Below are 16,175 nucleotides of genomic sequence, written 5' to 3' on the forward strand. Positions count from 1 at the left end.
TTTATATATTTTACATATTCGTCGATGTTTGAAAATCGTTTTAGAAGCATAATTATATACAGATATACAATTTCACTTCAGTGTGGTAATAACCTTAAATTATTACAATCAGGACCTTAAACTATCAAATGAATTGATACTAGCACATGGAAAGAATGACTCACACAATGATATTTTTATAAATACACAATACAGATGCATAAGTACACCGATTTATTATTATTCTACACATACTAGAACATTTTTTATTTTTATGTTTACAAAGGAGTAGCTATAGAAAAAATAATGACGCCTAAAATGATTTGTTCAGTCCTTTTTAAACGTACGAATCTAGATTAATAAATAATTTATTCATGATTTATTTTGTTCCATTTCAAGCGAACGTACCATTCAAATTGAATTTTGATTCTTTAACCTTGAATAAATCATTTCTACATCTTATGTACTTTTTTTAGATTTTCCTTTGTATATGTCTTATATAAAATAAAAGTTGAAATCTTCATATTAACGCAGAAAGTATACATTTAACGTAGGCGTTTATCTACAATTTAAAGACTACAATGATAGATACATGTCGTGCTAATCAAAATAATTGAAAATTTAAATTTCAGAACATTGTTGCATAGAAAGATTTTAATCATCCATTGTATGCAGTAGTTTAAATGGAAGATAATATTGTTTTTGAGGAGATTAATTTTCGGACTGATAATAATCTTAATATGCTTTAGCCCAGTGTCTATTTTTTTTCATTTCAATATCTATAACGTAGAAAATAAAAGAACGAACCATTTTAATAAAGACAGCGACATCTTAAAATCTAAAAGGGAAGCCATGCACATGATAGTCACTGGATGATAGCATAATGGAAAAAATTAACACAAAATCATTTCACCACGTAAAGATCAAGTCATCAACTAAACGATTCCATTTTTCGAGTTAATATTCCCTTGGAAGTATGTAGTCTGGATTTGGACTAGGAGATGCCTTCATTCTCGCACGGGGAATGTGATAGTGTCCATCATTCTGAAGAAACAAAGAATATGTTTTTCAAAATAAGAAAACGAAATACGGCAGTTGAATGAAAACATAACATGTACATTTTGCAGCAGTTTTTAAACTTCTTCAAAAATGCATTATTTAGATTAAACTCACTGCAGTCTTAAAGTTATACCTCTAGACGCTTGAAAGATAACATGTAGAGCAAAAAGTTATATTAATTTTTCATTCATAATCGTATATAAATTGGTGTGAGGAGATGAATCAGCAATTTTCAAGTGCATTTCGGCGTGTCATATTTTAGCATTTAATCATTCAAGTATTCTTCTTGCCCGATATATTTACCGAAAAACGATATTTAGTTTTGCGCTCTTACACTTTTTTAGTCTCCCTCATTTATCATAAAATGATGGTACCTTTGACTAGTTAATCTAATGATATAATTGTTTTAATACATCTAGTTCTTCATGGAATTGTAAAGTACCTATGAAATATCGAAACACAGCTATTGCTTATATATAAAGTTGACAAGTCACCTTCTGTATTATCGTGGTGAGAAAAGAACGTTAGAGATTAAATCGTTTATGATATCTCAATGTATTTCTTATATCCCTTTATCAAGCAATCTTCATGATCATATTAATTTTAAAAATCAGATTTTGTTTTTTCTTTGATATACAAACATTCTATTTGTCGTGTAGTTAATTAATAAGTGCTTTCTACAAGATGTGTATCGAATGACGCAGATTTAGTGTTTGTTAAGTAAATATATCTTACCCTATAATCATTTCCAGATGCCATGGTGAATCTTGAAGCTATCGACTTCCAAGTCATATACTTAGATTCGTTGTCATCGCCCTTATCTCCGATGTTTGCTGCTATAAATAGACAACGTTTCGTTTATACATGCACACGCAAACAAAGCTTTGTATTTTTATAGTATACACAGACAGGTGAAGGCTGCGTTCTGTGAACGTTGTTAACCGTTTTTGATCATAATTTCACAAATTGACACCATATATATTTAACACAATCGACAAATTACCTTCCATCAGCCAACAACTCACCCTGCTTCAAGCTAACAAATCACAATATCAAATCACAATTTTAACGGAAATTAACAAAATTAAAACAATATGCCAGTAGACAGAACATAGTTTTATAAAATTAAAGAAAATAATGTATAAAAGTGCAAATATTTCGCATATTGAAAATAAACTAAAGTCATCAAACAAACTGGCTGTTTCTTTATACATCTAAAAGATGTTCTCATTTACAATAAGTCTACAATACAGCGTATGAATCAATTTATCATAAATACAGAAAATGTATAATAGTTTTACTTATTTAAAGTGCAATAGTTGCAAAAGTTGCAAAGCGACTGTGTGTAAAGCAATTACCGTAACATTGGTTTGATCAAAAGGTGATTAAATTTGTTTTGAATAAACAGTTAGTAATACTTGTCTTACCGGTCTGCCAATCTAACACGTTGTAGATGTTCCCCTGTCGACTGTTTATATTTTCAAGTTTCATTCCCATGTCAGAAGCACTTGTAAGCCTGTAAGATTAAGTGTTTGATTTAAATTTCAAAATAATGTTAATGTGGTTGACAATAGCGTTAATTTATTGCGGTTTGTTATTTGTATAAACTCGTGTGTACAGGTGTCATACTGGTCTGAATGAAAAATACCTTTATAAAGGTAGGTCCATAACACTTCAAAACAACCAACTCCATAAATGCGGAACATAAATTTTGTTATGAAGCAGCCCAAAACAGACGACTTGATAAAAACATTGTAGGGGTTGTTTCCTACAAAATCGAACTAATCTAAAATAAATTTTGAAATCAATTTATAGATAAATAAAATCTTAATAAAATATAGACAACAACATACTCCCTTTGCATTCTGAATTCCTCCTTCTTTCTTTGATTTCGTTGTCTGAGACACATTATTACAATAATGATGAGCAACAACAGAATAAAGCAACCACACGACACTCCTATTATCAATGCAAGGTTTACTGCAAAAAACATTTTTCTCAGTTTTTAAGCATATTTGTATACACTAATTTAAAACTTGCCTTCTTTTATATTTCGGGTCCTTTTTTAGTGATAATGTAAAATCCATACTATATATTTTTAATTGATATTTGTAGAGCATTTATTTATAGATGAATAAGGTAATTAGTGTTTAAAAATATTACACACAACTTTTGTTTAATTATAGGTTTTAATTAAATAAGTGAAATACTTGGATATACTAATAATACTAGACAGTATTGTTCTGTTTCAAAATTAAATCAGCAAAAATAAGTACTCACCCTCGGAGGTACTTTTTCTAAAATGAGATAACACACGAGTGAGCAAATGCTATTATATAAACGACTATTTGACGTACATTTGGCGTACTATTTGACGTACTTTTGGCAAAACAAATCCGCAACAATGTATATTGACGAATCTAAATGTGTCAAAAATTGATTAATGTATCGAACAAAGGAGAAAATAATTTGTTTTTCGTCTGTTTTCTACTTCGAGATGCAATACAATGAACAATGAACGTTATTTAAATCTCTTTTTTTTTGAAAATTAAATCGTTCTTGCTTTTTCATTCACTGAGCAATTCATATGGTAGCGATTCTTTACATATGCAGCATTGAATTAGTGCTAAGAATAAATATAACAATAATAAACGATTTCATTTTTACCTGCAAACTGGTCTTTCGTTTTCAACTTCGCATTTGAAGCCGTCAACACATCTGCCTACAGTCTCCTCATATATATCGCATGGTTCCTTACCTTCCAGATTTACTGCATAAAATGAATCAAACTATTATAACTGCATAATAACTGCAGTATAAAAGGGAAGACATCCAAAAAGGCAATATAAAGAGATGATATTTCAATATACTGCTATCTTTGCTGCTGCTGCTGCTGCTGATGCTGCTGCTACTACTACTACTACTACTACTGCTACTAGTGCTACTACTACTTCTACTACTACTACTACTACTACTACTACTGCCCCTAACTTCTACTCTAAATACTACTACTACTAATGATATCATACTACTACCACTACTTCTTCTGACTGCTACTACTTTTTACTCCTACTAGTACTACTACAACTACTTCTACTACTACTACTACTTCTACTACTACTACTACTACTACTACTACTACTTCTTCTACTGCTGCTGCTGCTTTTACTTCTACTACTTCAACTAAAAGTAGTACTACTACTACTGTTGCTGCTGCTGCTGCTTCTACTTCTAATACTTCTAAAGAAAAACAACAACAACAATTACTACTACTTCTTCTACTTCTACTGCTATTGCTACTGCTTCTACTCTACTTCTACTATTAAACAAAACTACCACTACTCCTTCTCCACCTCTTTCCTCCCAACAATATTACTACTTATAGTTCTCCTACTTGTTATACTATTACTATGTATAATGCGACAGAAATAGGATAGAATTTCAACCTACTTTCAGCTTTAATGTTTTGCCGAGTTTGTCGGTCTTTTACGGTCCTTAAGGTCGTGAAAAAGTTTTCATGTCATTAAAGACGTTTTATTAACAGTGTAACAATATACTTCAATTAGTACAGTTCGACGACAACTTTGCACACTATCATACCTGCATTAACAACGACTGTATGCCCGTCAAATTTAAGATATGCGCCTTTTGAAAGATCCATAGTAGCGACTGTCAGCTCGGAAGCTACACTTATATCATCTTCTTTATAAGTCACTGTATAATCAATTTTTAACTCCTTCCATGTGCTACGGCGAATGATTTTAGTGGAACTAAAAAAATAATTCAAAACAATTTTATAATATTACATGTATTTATATACAACTACATTACATCAACCTAGAATAAAAATATTTGAGGATAAAGAATAAATTAAAATGCACGTATATATTAAACAATTATAAATAAAAATTTTAATAATTCAGTACAATTCTAAATTATTATTAAATACATATACTGAATAACATGAACCTAGACTAAAATTATCCCATAAGGAATGAAAGAAAATTAAGTATTACATGTAATACATATATTAAGCAACTTGTAGAATTTTTATTTTATGCAAATTTTATTAAGAATCTTTGGAATTTTTGGACACATAGCTAGTTTTAATTCATGTGAATTCATTTGAATAAAATGCAAGGTGTGATTTCAACAAACTTTTCCTATATGGAAAATATAATGGCATTCATGTTTCAGAGGTGTGTACAGGGTGTGGTTTAAACAACATTCGTCTATATGCAAAAGATTATGACATTTATGTTGCAGGAAAAAAAGTTATTTTATTGATAAAAGAATTAAAAAAATAATACAATCTGTCAGTCAGTGGGTAACTGATATATTTTTTCTTCACCTAGGTAGAACTGAGACAACAGTATTTAGATGTAACTTCAAGTCCTCTACTAAAATAGTTTTAAGAAAAAGAGCCATATTTGCTACTCTGGATTAGTCTCAGTCTGGTGAGTTAAATGGAAAATTATGTTAAATAATAAAAAGGACGAAGATTAACGGCTTATGCAAAAAAACTAGATTATTTTACATTCCATTCTTGTGTCATTTTAATTATTCATGTTAAAGTTTTGGTTTCATTGTCTTACAGAATATATCAATATGGTTCGAATTGAATCTTGCCCATAGGTCACATATTAATGATGCATCACTTTAAGGTTTAAAATTGGTGAGAAAAGTGGTACAAATTACCTACTGAACTTAAAAATAAAGTGTGGTCTTGCTGCAGAATATATTAATGGAATCTTTGATACCTAATTATTATTAGTAAATAACAAGGTAAAACGAATGCGAGGCCATTTTTTTTGCATAAAAAAGCAGTCGCCTATGGACATAATGATGGAAGTAATTTCCCTCTTCTATCAGAACAAAACAATGTTTTATTTCTTTCAAGGTAATGTTTTCCTTAATTTGTTATCATTTATTTTAATTATTTCTTTTATTTAAAAAAAGTTTCATGAGTTTTGTTTTCCTACTGGGAATGAATGTGTTCTCCATTACATGCGTCACATTGGCAGTACCCTCATTACCTTAGCATGACAATGAAAATAAATTATTTTGAACCTGTCTGTGATATCTTTAGTATGATGTCATTAATGTGATTCCATTTTTCATACATGTTTTATATCATGCACTGTATATTGTTTTCCAATTTAATGCATAAAAACAGATTACAGAAATAAATCTTTCAATCCATCTAAAGTTTAATAACTTACCTGGCAAACGTTATATTTCTGATCCAGATCTCAATGTCAGCCTTTGTATACTGACCATAAAACTCTTTTAGCTAGAAAAAAAAAAACGAAAAACAAACAAACATGATATTCATTTCTTTATGAGCTCTCTTATATGAAAAGATAAACTAAGAAAGATAACGTAAACAGCACAATTGCTGAATTGCTTTTTCTTAATTTAGTCATAATCCTAAATGATATCACCTTAAAATCAAGGACTTAACACAAACAGCAAGTAGATGACATTGTTATTCATTAATTACTATATAACCATCTAAGCAGACTATGAAGGACTGAATTGTGGAATAAACAAACATTCTATGCACATACATAAACATAAATAAATTGACCACAATATATGTTACGTTTAAGATTCATTAAAATACAGGAAATGGGAAAGAAAACGTTTTTACAAGTAAACTGGTCAAAATAGTTTGACAACACTGCCGAACATTATTCAAAATAAATAAGAAAAATGTAAATTTCACTTAAGGTAGTACACCCCTAATGGGCACTATAAGGAATTGTAAATTTGACAACATAAGACAGTTATATGCCTTTAATGTCACCTGTATGCAAAATTTAAACAAAAATTACCGTGTGGTTTATGAGTTATGGACATTTTAATAAACTAAAACTTTGCCATTAGAAGGGATTTTTCAGAAATGAGGAAACTCTTAATAATCTATAATATCATCATTATAAAAAATGTTTTCCTTTTGCTCATTGTTAAGAAATAAACAATGACATATAGGTAACAAATTAAACAAGCAAAAAGATTGTTTTTAAACGAAATGTTTTTAATATGTATAAAAATGTAACCCTACCCCACCTACTTTTAACACTAATTTGACCATTTCCCTATGTAAAAAGCCTCTTTAAAATATCCCTAAAATTTTCCAAAATGAGGGGCTATTTTCAAGTTTATCTAAATATTCTTTAATGTATATTGGTTGGTCTTGCAAAATATAAAAAACTTTTACCGTTTAGTCTTTATTTTATTAAACTTTGAAAATATCTGGTATCATATTTGCTATTAAATTTGGCATTATTTAGTAAATAAATACCTATAATAATTATATAATTAAAATAAAACAATTTTTTCTTCCATAGGGGATCTGAGAGATTAATAAAAAATGTTAAAAAGAAAAAAAAAAGAAAGAAAAAACATTGCCCCTTCTGGGGTTTGAACCCACGCCCCCTCAGTTTCAATACACTTTACAGTGATTTTAGCCTGTTTGAATACACTTCAAAGTGGAGACAGTGCATTAGGGGTGTACTACCTTAACATATATAATATTAAATTAGTAACAGCAACTTTCTTACAATTGTTTTATTTACATTTGAACATGAAATATTTACTCACACTTTCAGTGGCAAATGGTTTCAATTCTTCAGGGTCTGTTTTATCAGAAGTGTCTACATTCAGGTTGACCGTAAGGTCTATCATGATAGGCGAGTCTACAAGACAAAACTATTATTTCAAATTTCTATCTCACAGTTTAAGTTTTATTTCAATAAGCAACATTATTCTAATAGATGATTATGACTTTTAGTGGGAGTCATTGATAGATTTATTTCAACATAAAATGTACATCTGCATGACAATAAAGAATGGACCTACAAATAAATGCAGTGCCATTTTTATATATTGTAATTATGTCTGAAGTAAAGATTATCAAATATTACTGTTTTCTTTCATATATCTCAAATCAAAATCGGTTATTCAAAAACAAATTTTTAAAAGTCTGTTTGTTAACAAAACGTTTTGTTACACGATTGCATTGGCATTCAGTGCAATTTTGAGCCCGTCTGCTTTGCTCACAAGAGAAAGCATCGCACTTAAGTAATTAAAGTGTCTCTGGTTCAAAATGATATTTCTCCGGACAACTGACTGATCACGAACATCGCGTCTAATTGTCATTTACGCTGACCTCTGATTTAGAAACCAAGCCATATGGACGTTTTTATATGTTTTCTTAAGTGTTGTTCAGTGTTGTGCAGGTGGTCACTTTAATTGATTTATGTTTTTCTATGTCATTAACTTATTTACCGAAGCATCTTCAATTATCTCATTACTTTTTCTTTCTTTGCTTTTTTCATAAATGAAATATTCAACAACAGGTTTTTATTTATTTGGATTCTATTAATTCTAATTATTACAATATTTTCATTTCATCCGGAGTGTTTTATTTTTTTGACGTAGGCAGACATTATGTTAAGTGTTTTATAATTTTTATAAAGCTTCAAAGCTGGAAAAAAAATTAAGTGATTCCATCAGGTTTGGAACGCAGCAGGTAAATTCATTCCATAAAAGATAAATAGCGGTCTTACTTTTCTGTACTATAGAGACAAACAAAGGCTATTTAAATAACTTTCATTGTAATAATTTAGTTAATCACTTGCAGTATAAATAGGCCTTTTCTATCAGGAGTTGTTTGTCTTTTAAAAAACTGTGCTTCTACATTCAAAACTTACTTAAGTTAAGTTTAACTATCTAGCTTCTTTCTTTCATATTTACTATAACGTGTGTCTTTATCAACTGAATTGAGAATGAAGCAGTGTTTTGTTTCTAGAAAATATCTTAAATATAAATCTAATAGATAAATATACCTTTAATGCACGATATTCCTGGATACTCTTTGTAACCATGTTCACATTTGCAGGAATATCCGCCGTCATAATTGATACAGACGGTGTTATCTTTATCCTTACATGCCGCTTTGTCCTCACATTCATCAACATCCTCACTGCACGTATCACCTTGCCAATGTGGCTGGCACATACATTTGCCTGTGGCGGTGTCACAAGTCTGTATTATGTTAGCTGAATGTTCCCCTTTACAACGGCAGGTTTCCGAGCAGTTTACACCGAATTTATTGTTCGTACAGCATTTTACGTAGCAAAATACAAAAATAATTTATCTTTTTTTCTAAAAAGGACAGGACAATTAAACATAACATAGATATGTATGTCAATTTTTAAAAAGCATGTTGAAATTCAATAAACAAACCATGAACATAAAAATACTGGAAAAAAGATACTTCATTGGTGGCAATGAACACAGAATATCGTGAAATCAAATACTTAGTTGATGAGAAATATTGAAAGATACAGCATTTCATGTGACTCCTAATACTAGCCTGATCTGTATGTACTCATCAAACTCGTGGATTCCATAGGACATTAAAATCAATTATGAACTAACACCGGACTAAAACTTGTTTTTAAAAAATAAATGCAAGAAAAGTTCCTAATTAAAACACAAATGGTTTTGTCCGATACCAACAAATGAGATTTAATACTCACGCGCACATTTGTTTTCTATCTCTGTAAAACCAGTGTCACATTTACACTTATAACTTCCAGGAATGTTTTCACAGACGTCTAGTGTACAAGGATTTGATTCACACTCGTTAATATCTGTATGAAAGATCAATGTCATGATGTATGAAAAGTGTATCTGTAAAGGTTACTGGAAATATACATTTGATTGTTTTTTAATCTCACTTATCGTTAGAGCAAAGTGATAAGAAAGGATAATTATTTGACCCCTTTTACCATATGCCTGATTGTATTACGTGGTATGTTTAAAACAATTACTATTTCATCGGTCAACAATGTTAATTAAAGAGTTTTACACATTTGAATAAAAATATTGAACAAGTTTCGCAAATTTTGTTAATTCAAACTAGAACTATCACTTAATGTGATTAATACCCCCGAAAGACTGAATCGGAAATGAGGAAGTTACAAGTAACAGAATATGAGTCATGGTTGTGGGCAATTAAAGATAGTTGATGTTCTTGTACGTTGAATTTCCTGTCACAGTGGTTGACCATAGTTGAAGGTTTGTTGAATTACTCTGTAATAAGCCCAGAAAGAGTTACGTTTCTTGAGCACTGCACTTCCTTTTTTGCGCTTGACCATTGTATGAAGTAGCATTGAATTCCAAACATAAGGCTTTAAGTTATGCACCAGACAAGGGAAAACAAAGGGCAATAACTCTAAATACTGAATATGGAGGTATGACTATTGAACACTGCATTTTCTCTTATTGTGCTTGAGTATTATATAAAGTTGTATTGAAATTCAACTATTAGTTTTCAAGTTATGCACTGGACAATAAAAGGGAAAAAAAACTAGCTATGTAATTAGTTCAAATAGAGATATGGTTCTTCTGAACTGCACTACACCTCACTGCACTTGACCATTGTATGAAGTGTCATTGAATGCTAACCATTAATTTTCAAGTTATGCACTGGACAATAAAAAGTTACAAAGGACAAAAACTATTAAATGAGTCAAGAAAAAGTTATGGTTTCTGTGCACTGCACTTCCACTAAATATACTTGCCCATTGTATGAAATTGTATTGAATTCCAACTAATAGATTTCATGTTATGCTTTGCAACAAGGAAAAGTATTAAAGGGCAACTACTCTGGATAGATTTATGGTTCTTGTGGACTGTACATTCTCTTATTGTGTTATGCTCTGGACAAGAAAAAGCAATGGAAAAGTCACAAAGGGCAATAACTCTATGATTAGTTATGGTTCCTGTGCACTGCACTTGCTCTTATTGTGCTTGACCATTGTATGAAGCTGTTTTGAATTCCAGCCAGTACTATTCAAGGTATGCTCCGGACAACAAAAAGTGTAAAAGGAAAATAACTGTGTGATTTGTTAAAATTGAGTTATGGTCTTGTGCACTGCACTTCCTCTGAATGTACTTGACCATTGTATGAAGTTGTATCGATTTCAAACTAGTAGTTTTCAAGTCGTGCTCCGGACAAGGAAATGTAAAAAAGGGCAATAACTATGTTATTTATCAAGATGGAGTAATAGGTCTTGTTTACTGCCCTTTGTCCCAATGTGCTTGACCATTGTATGGAGTTGTATTGAATTCCAATCATTTGTCTTCAAGTTATGCTCCGGCAAAGCAATGGAAAAGTAACAAAGGGCAGTGACTCTATAATTACTTTAGATAGATTTATTATTATTGTGCACTGCAGTCTTCAAGTTATGCTCCGGACAAGGAAAATGTAACGGACCTCTGGACCTACCGACCGACTGACCGACGAACAGACCGACCACCGTTTGACTCCTATATACCCCTCAACTTTCGTTTCGGGGGTATAACAATTTAAAACTCCACTGATCTATTTGGACATGACGTGACGGAAAACTTGTTTTGAGATTCATGTACCATTTGGTGAAGAACTGCACCAAATACTTCTTTGCAAATTTTATTTAAACTGTCCAAAAATGCCAAAAGAAATGAAAAGCGTTTTTATGTTTTTACTATAAAGGTATAGCACAAAAGTTAGATCATGTTTCTTTATCATTTGTTGTATACCTTTCCATTTAAAGTGCCATAGTTTATCTATGTAAGAAATTCAAATTTAGGCTTTTGGACTTCAGTAGATTTTCTTTTTGTTTTTTTCCAAAAATGACTTAAAAATTCTTAAGAAAATGCTGTATTTTTTTAATTACTTGTGAGATTTAAAAATAAGAAGAATAAAATAACACGCATTTAATTTTCATAAGTAAGTTTTGAGAAAGATAAATTTACTGCCGAAAAGCCGACATGGTGTGGCTTATAAAAATACAATAGCAATAACTACCTTTGCATAATCCTTTGATGTCCATTATGAAACCAGAGTTGCATTTGCAGCTGTAACTCCCTACACTATTTTCACATTTTGAGTTGTCAGGACAGTTGTCACTGTTACTTGTACATTCATTTATGTCTTTCTCACAATATTTGCCTTCCCAGCCTTGATGACAAATACATCTTCCATTTACGTTATCACATTTGTTTGTATTTAATGTGTTGCAAGAGCAGTTGTGCTTTCATCCCTCTCCAAACAGCCCCTCTGGGCATTCTGAAGCATTTCGAAGACATTTCAAAAGCTAATTTTCACGTATATTTTGAGTCGTCTATTTTCAACTCATTAACACTAAAACGATGCAAACGGTGTGTGATCCTCTATTTATAAAATGTTTTAAGCAGACATATTTTGTAATGAACTTTAATAAGTGTGTCACTTTGGCATGTGATTATACCTTTACAAAATGAAAATAGTGTTTTTATTGGGACTTTTGTATTACGTCACACACAAAAGATGTGGTTTGAACATTTTCATAAAATATTACAACCCCTCAAAGTATAGCTTAAATAAAAATCCTCACGATTCTTTTAGAAATTAAAAGAAAGCATATTTGCCTATTTTCAGTGTTCCCATGTTATAGCCTAATTTAAATGACATGTAATAACATCATGACCTATGCCTAAATTATAAATGCCATATAATCTAAAAACATTGATTGTTATTGTATAATATTCATCTAAATTTAACTACCCTGGCATGTTATTCCATCGTTCAGCAGAACGAAGCCAACGTTACAACTGCATATGTGGCTACCAAGAGTGTTGTCGCAAATCTGAGTACACATTCCATTTGAATGTTCACATTCGTTAATATCTAAAAATGCAAATATTGTCATGACTATTCTAAAAGAATAAATAAAATCTAGCACATCGTAAAGTATGTATTGTAAAAAATGGGTCATCTTCCTCTTCCTAAATAGAGATCGTTCATCTTTTCACATGTCTTTAAACATATCAAATTAACATTTAGGTTACTAGCTATTTCTATAAATGGCCAATTAGGCTACTTTAATTCTGAAAAAAAAATCTGATATCTTTCCCTAAATGGAAACGAATTTTGGCCATTATCAGTGATTTAGTATGTGTAAAAGACAAAAGACTACTTCGCTATTTTTTGACAAAATATTTCTCATTTAAAGTTGTTTTCTGATGCAGTAAGCAGGTATTATGTTCATTATTAGTATATTTTAAAACAATTGTTGAAAGTTTGTCAGAGAAAAACAAAACAATATTCATTATAGTGGGAGTAAATTTGACTTTAAATTCATTATATTCTAAATATAACATATTACTATAACACATCTAAATAGTTTTAATGGAAAAAAAACGTCGTCATAAAACGGACAGAACATGTGTACAAACTACAAACATAAAATTCAATTCATGGTCTTATTTTAAGTAATTTGTATTCTTATGGCACATATATATTCTATTTTTATAAATAATGTGATAACATGTGAAAGCATTTTAATTCATTTCATTTCAAAATAGAAAAAAAGTTTTACATAGCACTTTCAGAAATATTTGTTTGTATTACTCATGATCATTCACATTAAATTTATTGACTTTTATCATGTTCACCTTCACAAGTTGGTCCATTTTTCTCAAAACCTTTGCTGCAGATACATCTTGGCTTGTCGTTTTCAATAAAACACGTTGCATGATCCCCACACGTATTGGTTTCATTTGTACATTTGTTGTTTACTGTAGAAATATTTTGGACAAAGTCATACAAATTATAGTTCAATTTATTTGTTTTTCAATAACGTCATTATTGGTTATTTAAATTTGATGAAATCAAGATTTTTAAAAGCTTTTGAAATTTCAATTATGTTATTAAAATTAAATCCTTATATTTCTTGTACAGGTTTGCAATGTAATGTTTGTGTTGTACCTTTGACGCTTGGTCAGTCTTACTTCAGTAAATGTTGACATTTTCAAATGCATAACGTCTTTCTTAAAATTTTGACATTAATTTTGTCTTGGGATTTCCACTCTCCTCTGATGAGTTTATCTATTTTAAGATTCTTCAAAACTACAAGTTATGTTTTATTTTTTCTCTGTTTATTTGTATAGGTGTTTTGAAACACAAGGTTTTAATAATATGAGGTTACAAAAGATAATGATGTTCATGCATAAAATAAATTACAACTGAACCATTACCTTTACATGACTTTCTATCCGTCAGATCCAGGCCGAATCCCTCTTCACATATACACCTGTAGCTTCCAACTGTATTTTCACATACCTGGTCACATCTATCACCCTGTAGACATTCGTTGATATCTATTAAATATAAACATTTGTTCTAAATTTTACATAACATTTACAGTTACACAATATATTGTATTCAAGCTTTAATTCGATGGACATATGACAGGTAGTTAAAGATTGAAAAAGTACATATAATTAAAATTACAGTTAACAATGAATATAACAAACATCGTGTAATCTGTTCATTTTAAAATATTTCATTAAAGCATTATTATTATTTATAGTTACACCATTCTATTAAGTTTTTAGATAGAATAATGTTAAAAAATATAGAATATAAATACAAACAGGTTTGAAAACGAATATTTTGTTTAATTACTATAATACCTTTTATCTCACGTATAAGAAGTCACTAACCCTTTCCCGAATTTATCAACTTGTCAATACCATTGTAAAGATAAAGTTGTTTATAATTAAAATTAAAACAACAAGCTCAACAAGGAAGGGTGGAATTTTATAAACGCATGCCCCAACACAGGACCAACGGCAATGAACCCAACAGGACACAATACCGAATAGGGGCCAAGTTTATATATAACAAAGTGATTTGTTCTATGACAATTTATGAATGTTATTTGTATCCTATAACGTAAAGGCATATTTTTTGTATATATCTATAAAGCAAAAAGAAACATGTATTATAGAATATATTTAAACTTTACATAGTTTTACAACACGTTTACAGAAATATTATACATATTTTTTGTGTCACTGACCTCTGTTTCGAATGAACATTAAATGGAAAAATAACGTGCAGTGACTTGTCTGCCTAGTTTTATCAGGTACATTGTAAAGGATAAGAAGATGTCACGATGACAAATGATAATAGTAATTGAATGAGAGTGAACAATGAAACAAAATCAGATTTGTATTGTACGTGTTTTACCTTCACATTGTTCATCACGGTATACAAAGCCAGTCTCGCAGGCACATGCGTAGCTGCCATTTTTGTTGATGCACTTCTGATCGCAAGTATTTAAGGTGCTATTCTGACATTCATCTATGTCTAGAAAGGAACTTGATCAATTACACATCTGGTTATATAAGTGTAGTTAACAACTGACAAATCAATGACATTTCTTTATATTTCCTTTTCAATATTTTTTTAACATGATTCCTAATAGTACATTTCTTATGAACATGCCATTCGTCAATCACATATGTTGTATACCTTTTATTAATTAGATCATATTTTGCAATAACCTGACTTTTTACAATAGCAGGTATTGAATTATAGTTACAATTTACCGATATTACAATTATATCATGGAACATCCATCAAGTAAAACATGTAAAAGGTTAACTTCCAATGCATGAATGTGTACAAAAAATCACCATCGGAGAACTAATACTATAAGATTGTTCATATGAATGCTGTGGATCATAACAAGGTAACTTATCAACGTCCGTTAATAACGTTTCAAAGCAAGCATGGTATGTACATTGTAAAATAGATGCACTTTAAAAACCTTTCGCAATGTCTGCACCAAATGTTATAAGATGAAAATTGAAAACTCTTGACTTGTGCTTGATTGATAGATGTGATTTCATAACATGGTATACAAAATGTATATTTAATGAAAAGACACGGAATTAAACAAAAACAACAAAAAAAAAAACAACAAAACATACGTTTAAAATACTAGCTTGGATTTGTCTTGGTGAACCGTGGTTGCAAAACATCTTTTAAACCTTGCTTAATAAAATCGGTTTAACAAAAGAGTTTTGTTTGTTTGTTTTTTTTGGGGGGGTTTTACGTCACATCGACACAGTATAGGTCATATCGCGACGTTCCAGCTTTACTGGTGGAGGAAGAACTCAGTGCCCTTCCGAACGGGCACCTGAGAAGAACCACCGACGTTCCGTAAGCTAGCTGGATAGCTTCCTTACCAAAAGAGGTTTACTGATAGGAATCGTTATCGTTTGTCTATACAAAATATATTTAAAATTGA

General features: G+C 30.5%; 2 protein-coding genes across 3 annotated transcripts in view; both read right to left on the reverse strand.

Moving 5' to 3' along the window:
• On the reverse strand, positions 1 to 9,723 carry LOC132756412 (complement component C1q receptor-like). The gene is made up of 11 exons (XM_060747482.1): positions 9,588 to 9,723; positions 8,892 to 9,071; positions 7,645 to 7,739; positions 6,261 to 6,331; positions 4,639 to 4,808; positions 3,706 to 3,808; positions 3,319 to 3,335; positions 2,892 to 3,018; positions 2,466 to 2,554; positions 1,774 to 1,874; positions 1 to 1,023 (listed from the first exon to the last, which is right to left on the reverse strand). The coding sequence occupies exons 1-11, from the start codon at positions 9,721 to 9,723 to the stop codon at positions 937 to 939; spliced, it is 1,176 nt and encodes a 391-aa protein (XP_060603465.1). The 3' UTR covers positions 1 to 936.
• The window catches only part of LOC132756403 (mucin-like protein), a 23,499-nt gene continuing 16,909 nt past the window's right edge, over positions 9,586 to 16,175 (reverse strand). For both annotated transcript variants that reach the window (XM_060747472.1, XM_060747471.1), the window contains 6 exons: positions 15,110 to 15,229; positions 14,113 to 14,235; positions 13,531 to 13,653; positions 12,641 to 12,763; positions 11,903 to 12,163; positions 9,586 to 9,701 (listed from right to left, as the gene is read on the reverse strand). In XM_060747472.1, coding sequence (XP_060603455.1) covers positions 12,132 to 12,163; positions 12,641 to 12,763; positions 13,531 to 13,653; positions 14,113 to 14,235; positions 15,110 to 15,229 — 521 coding nt within the window. In that variant the 3' untranslated portion in view covers positions 9,586 to 9,701; positions 11,903 to 12,131. The remainder of the gene's footprint in view (positions 9,702 to 11,902; positions 12,164 to 12,640; positions 12,764 to 13,530; positions 13,654 to 14,112; positions 14,236 to 15,109; positions 15,230 to 16,175) is intronic.

The sequence above is a fragment of the Ruditapes philippinarum genome, unplaced genomic scaffold, assembly GCF_026571515.1.
Source record: "Ruditapes philippinarum isolate M1 unplaced genomic scaffold, ASM2657151v2 ctg277_1_1_1_1, whole genome shotgun sequence".
NCBI classification, from domain to species: Eukaryota; Metazoa; Mollusca; class Bivalvia; order Venerida; family Veneridae; genus Ruditapes; species Ruditapes philippinarum.

What these genes read in the sequence shown, in the direction of transcription:
- LOC132756412 (XM_060747482.1), bottom strand. Translation starts at nt 9,723, where the DNA reads ATGACATTGATCTTTCATACAGATATTAACGAGTGTGAATCAAATCCT. An exon ending in AGAAATATAACGTTTGCCAG is followed by an intron (nt 4,809 to 6,260) that starts GTAAGTTATTAA and finishes TTATTTTTTTAG; the next exon opens with TTCCACTAAAATCATTCGCC. An exon ending in CATCTGGAAATGATTATAGG is followed by an intron (nt 1,024 to 1,773) that starts GTAAGATATATT and finishes TTGTTTCTTCAG; the next exon opens with AATGATGGACACTATCACAT.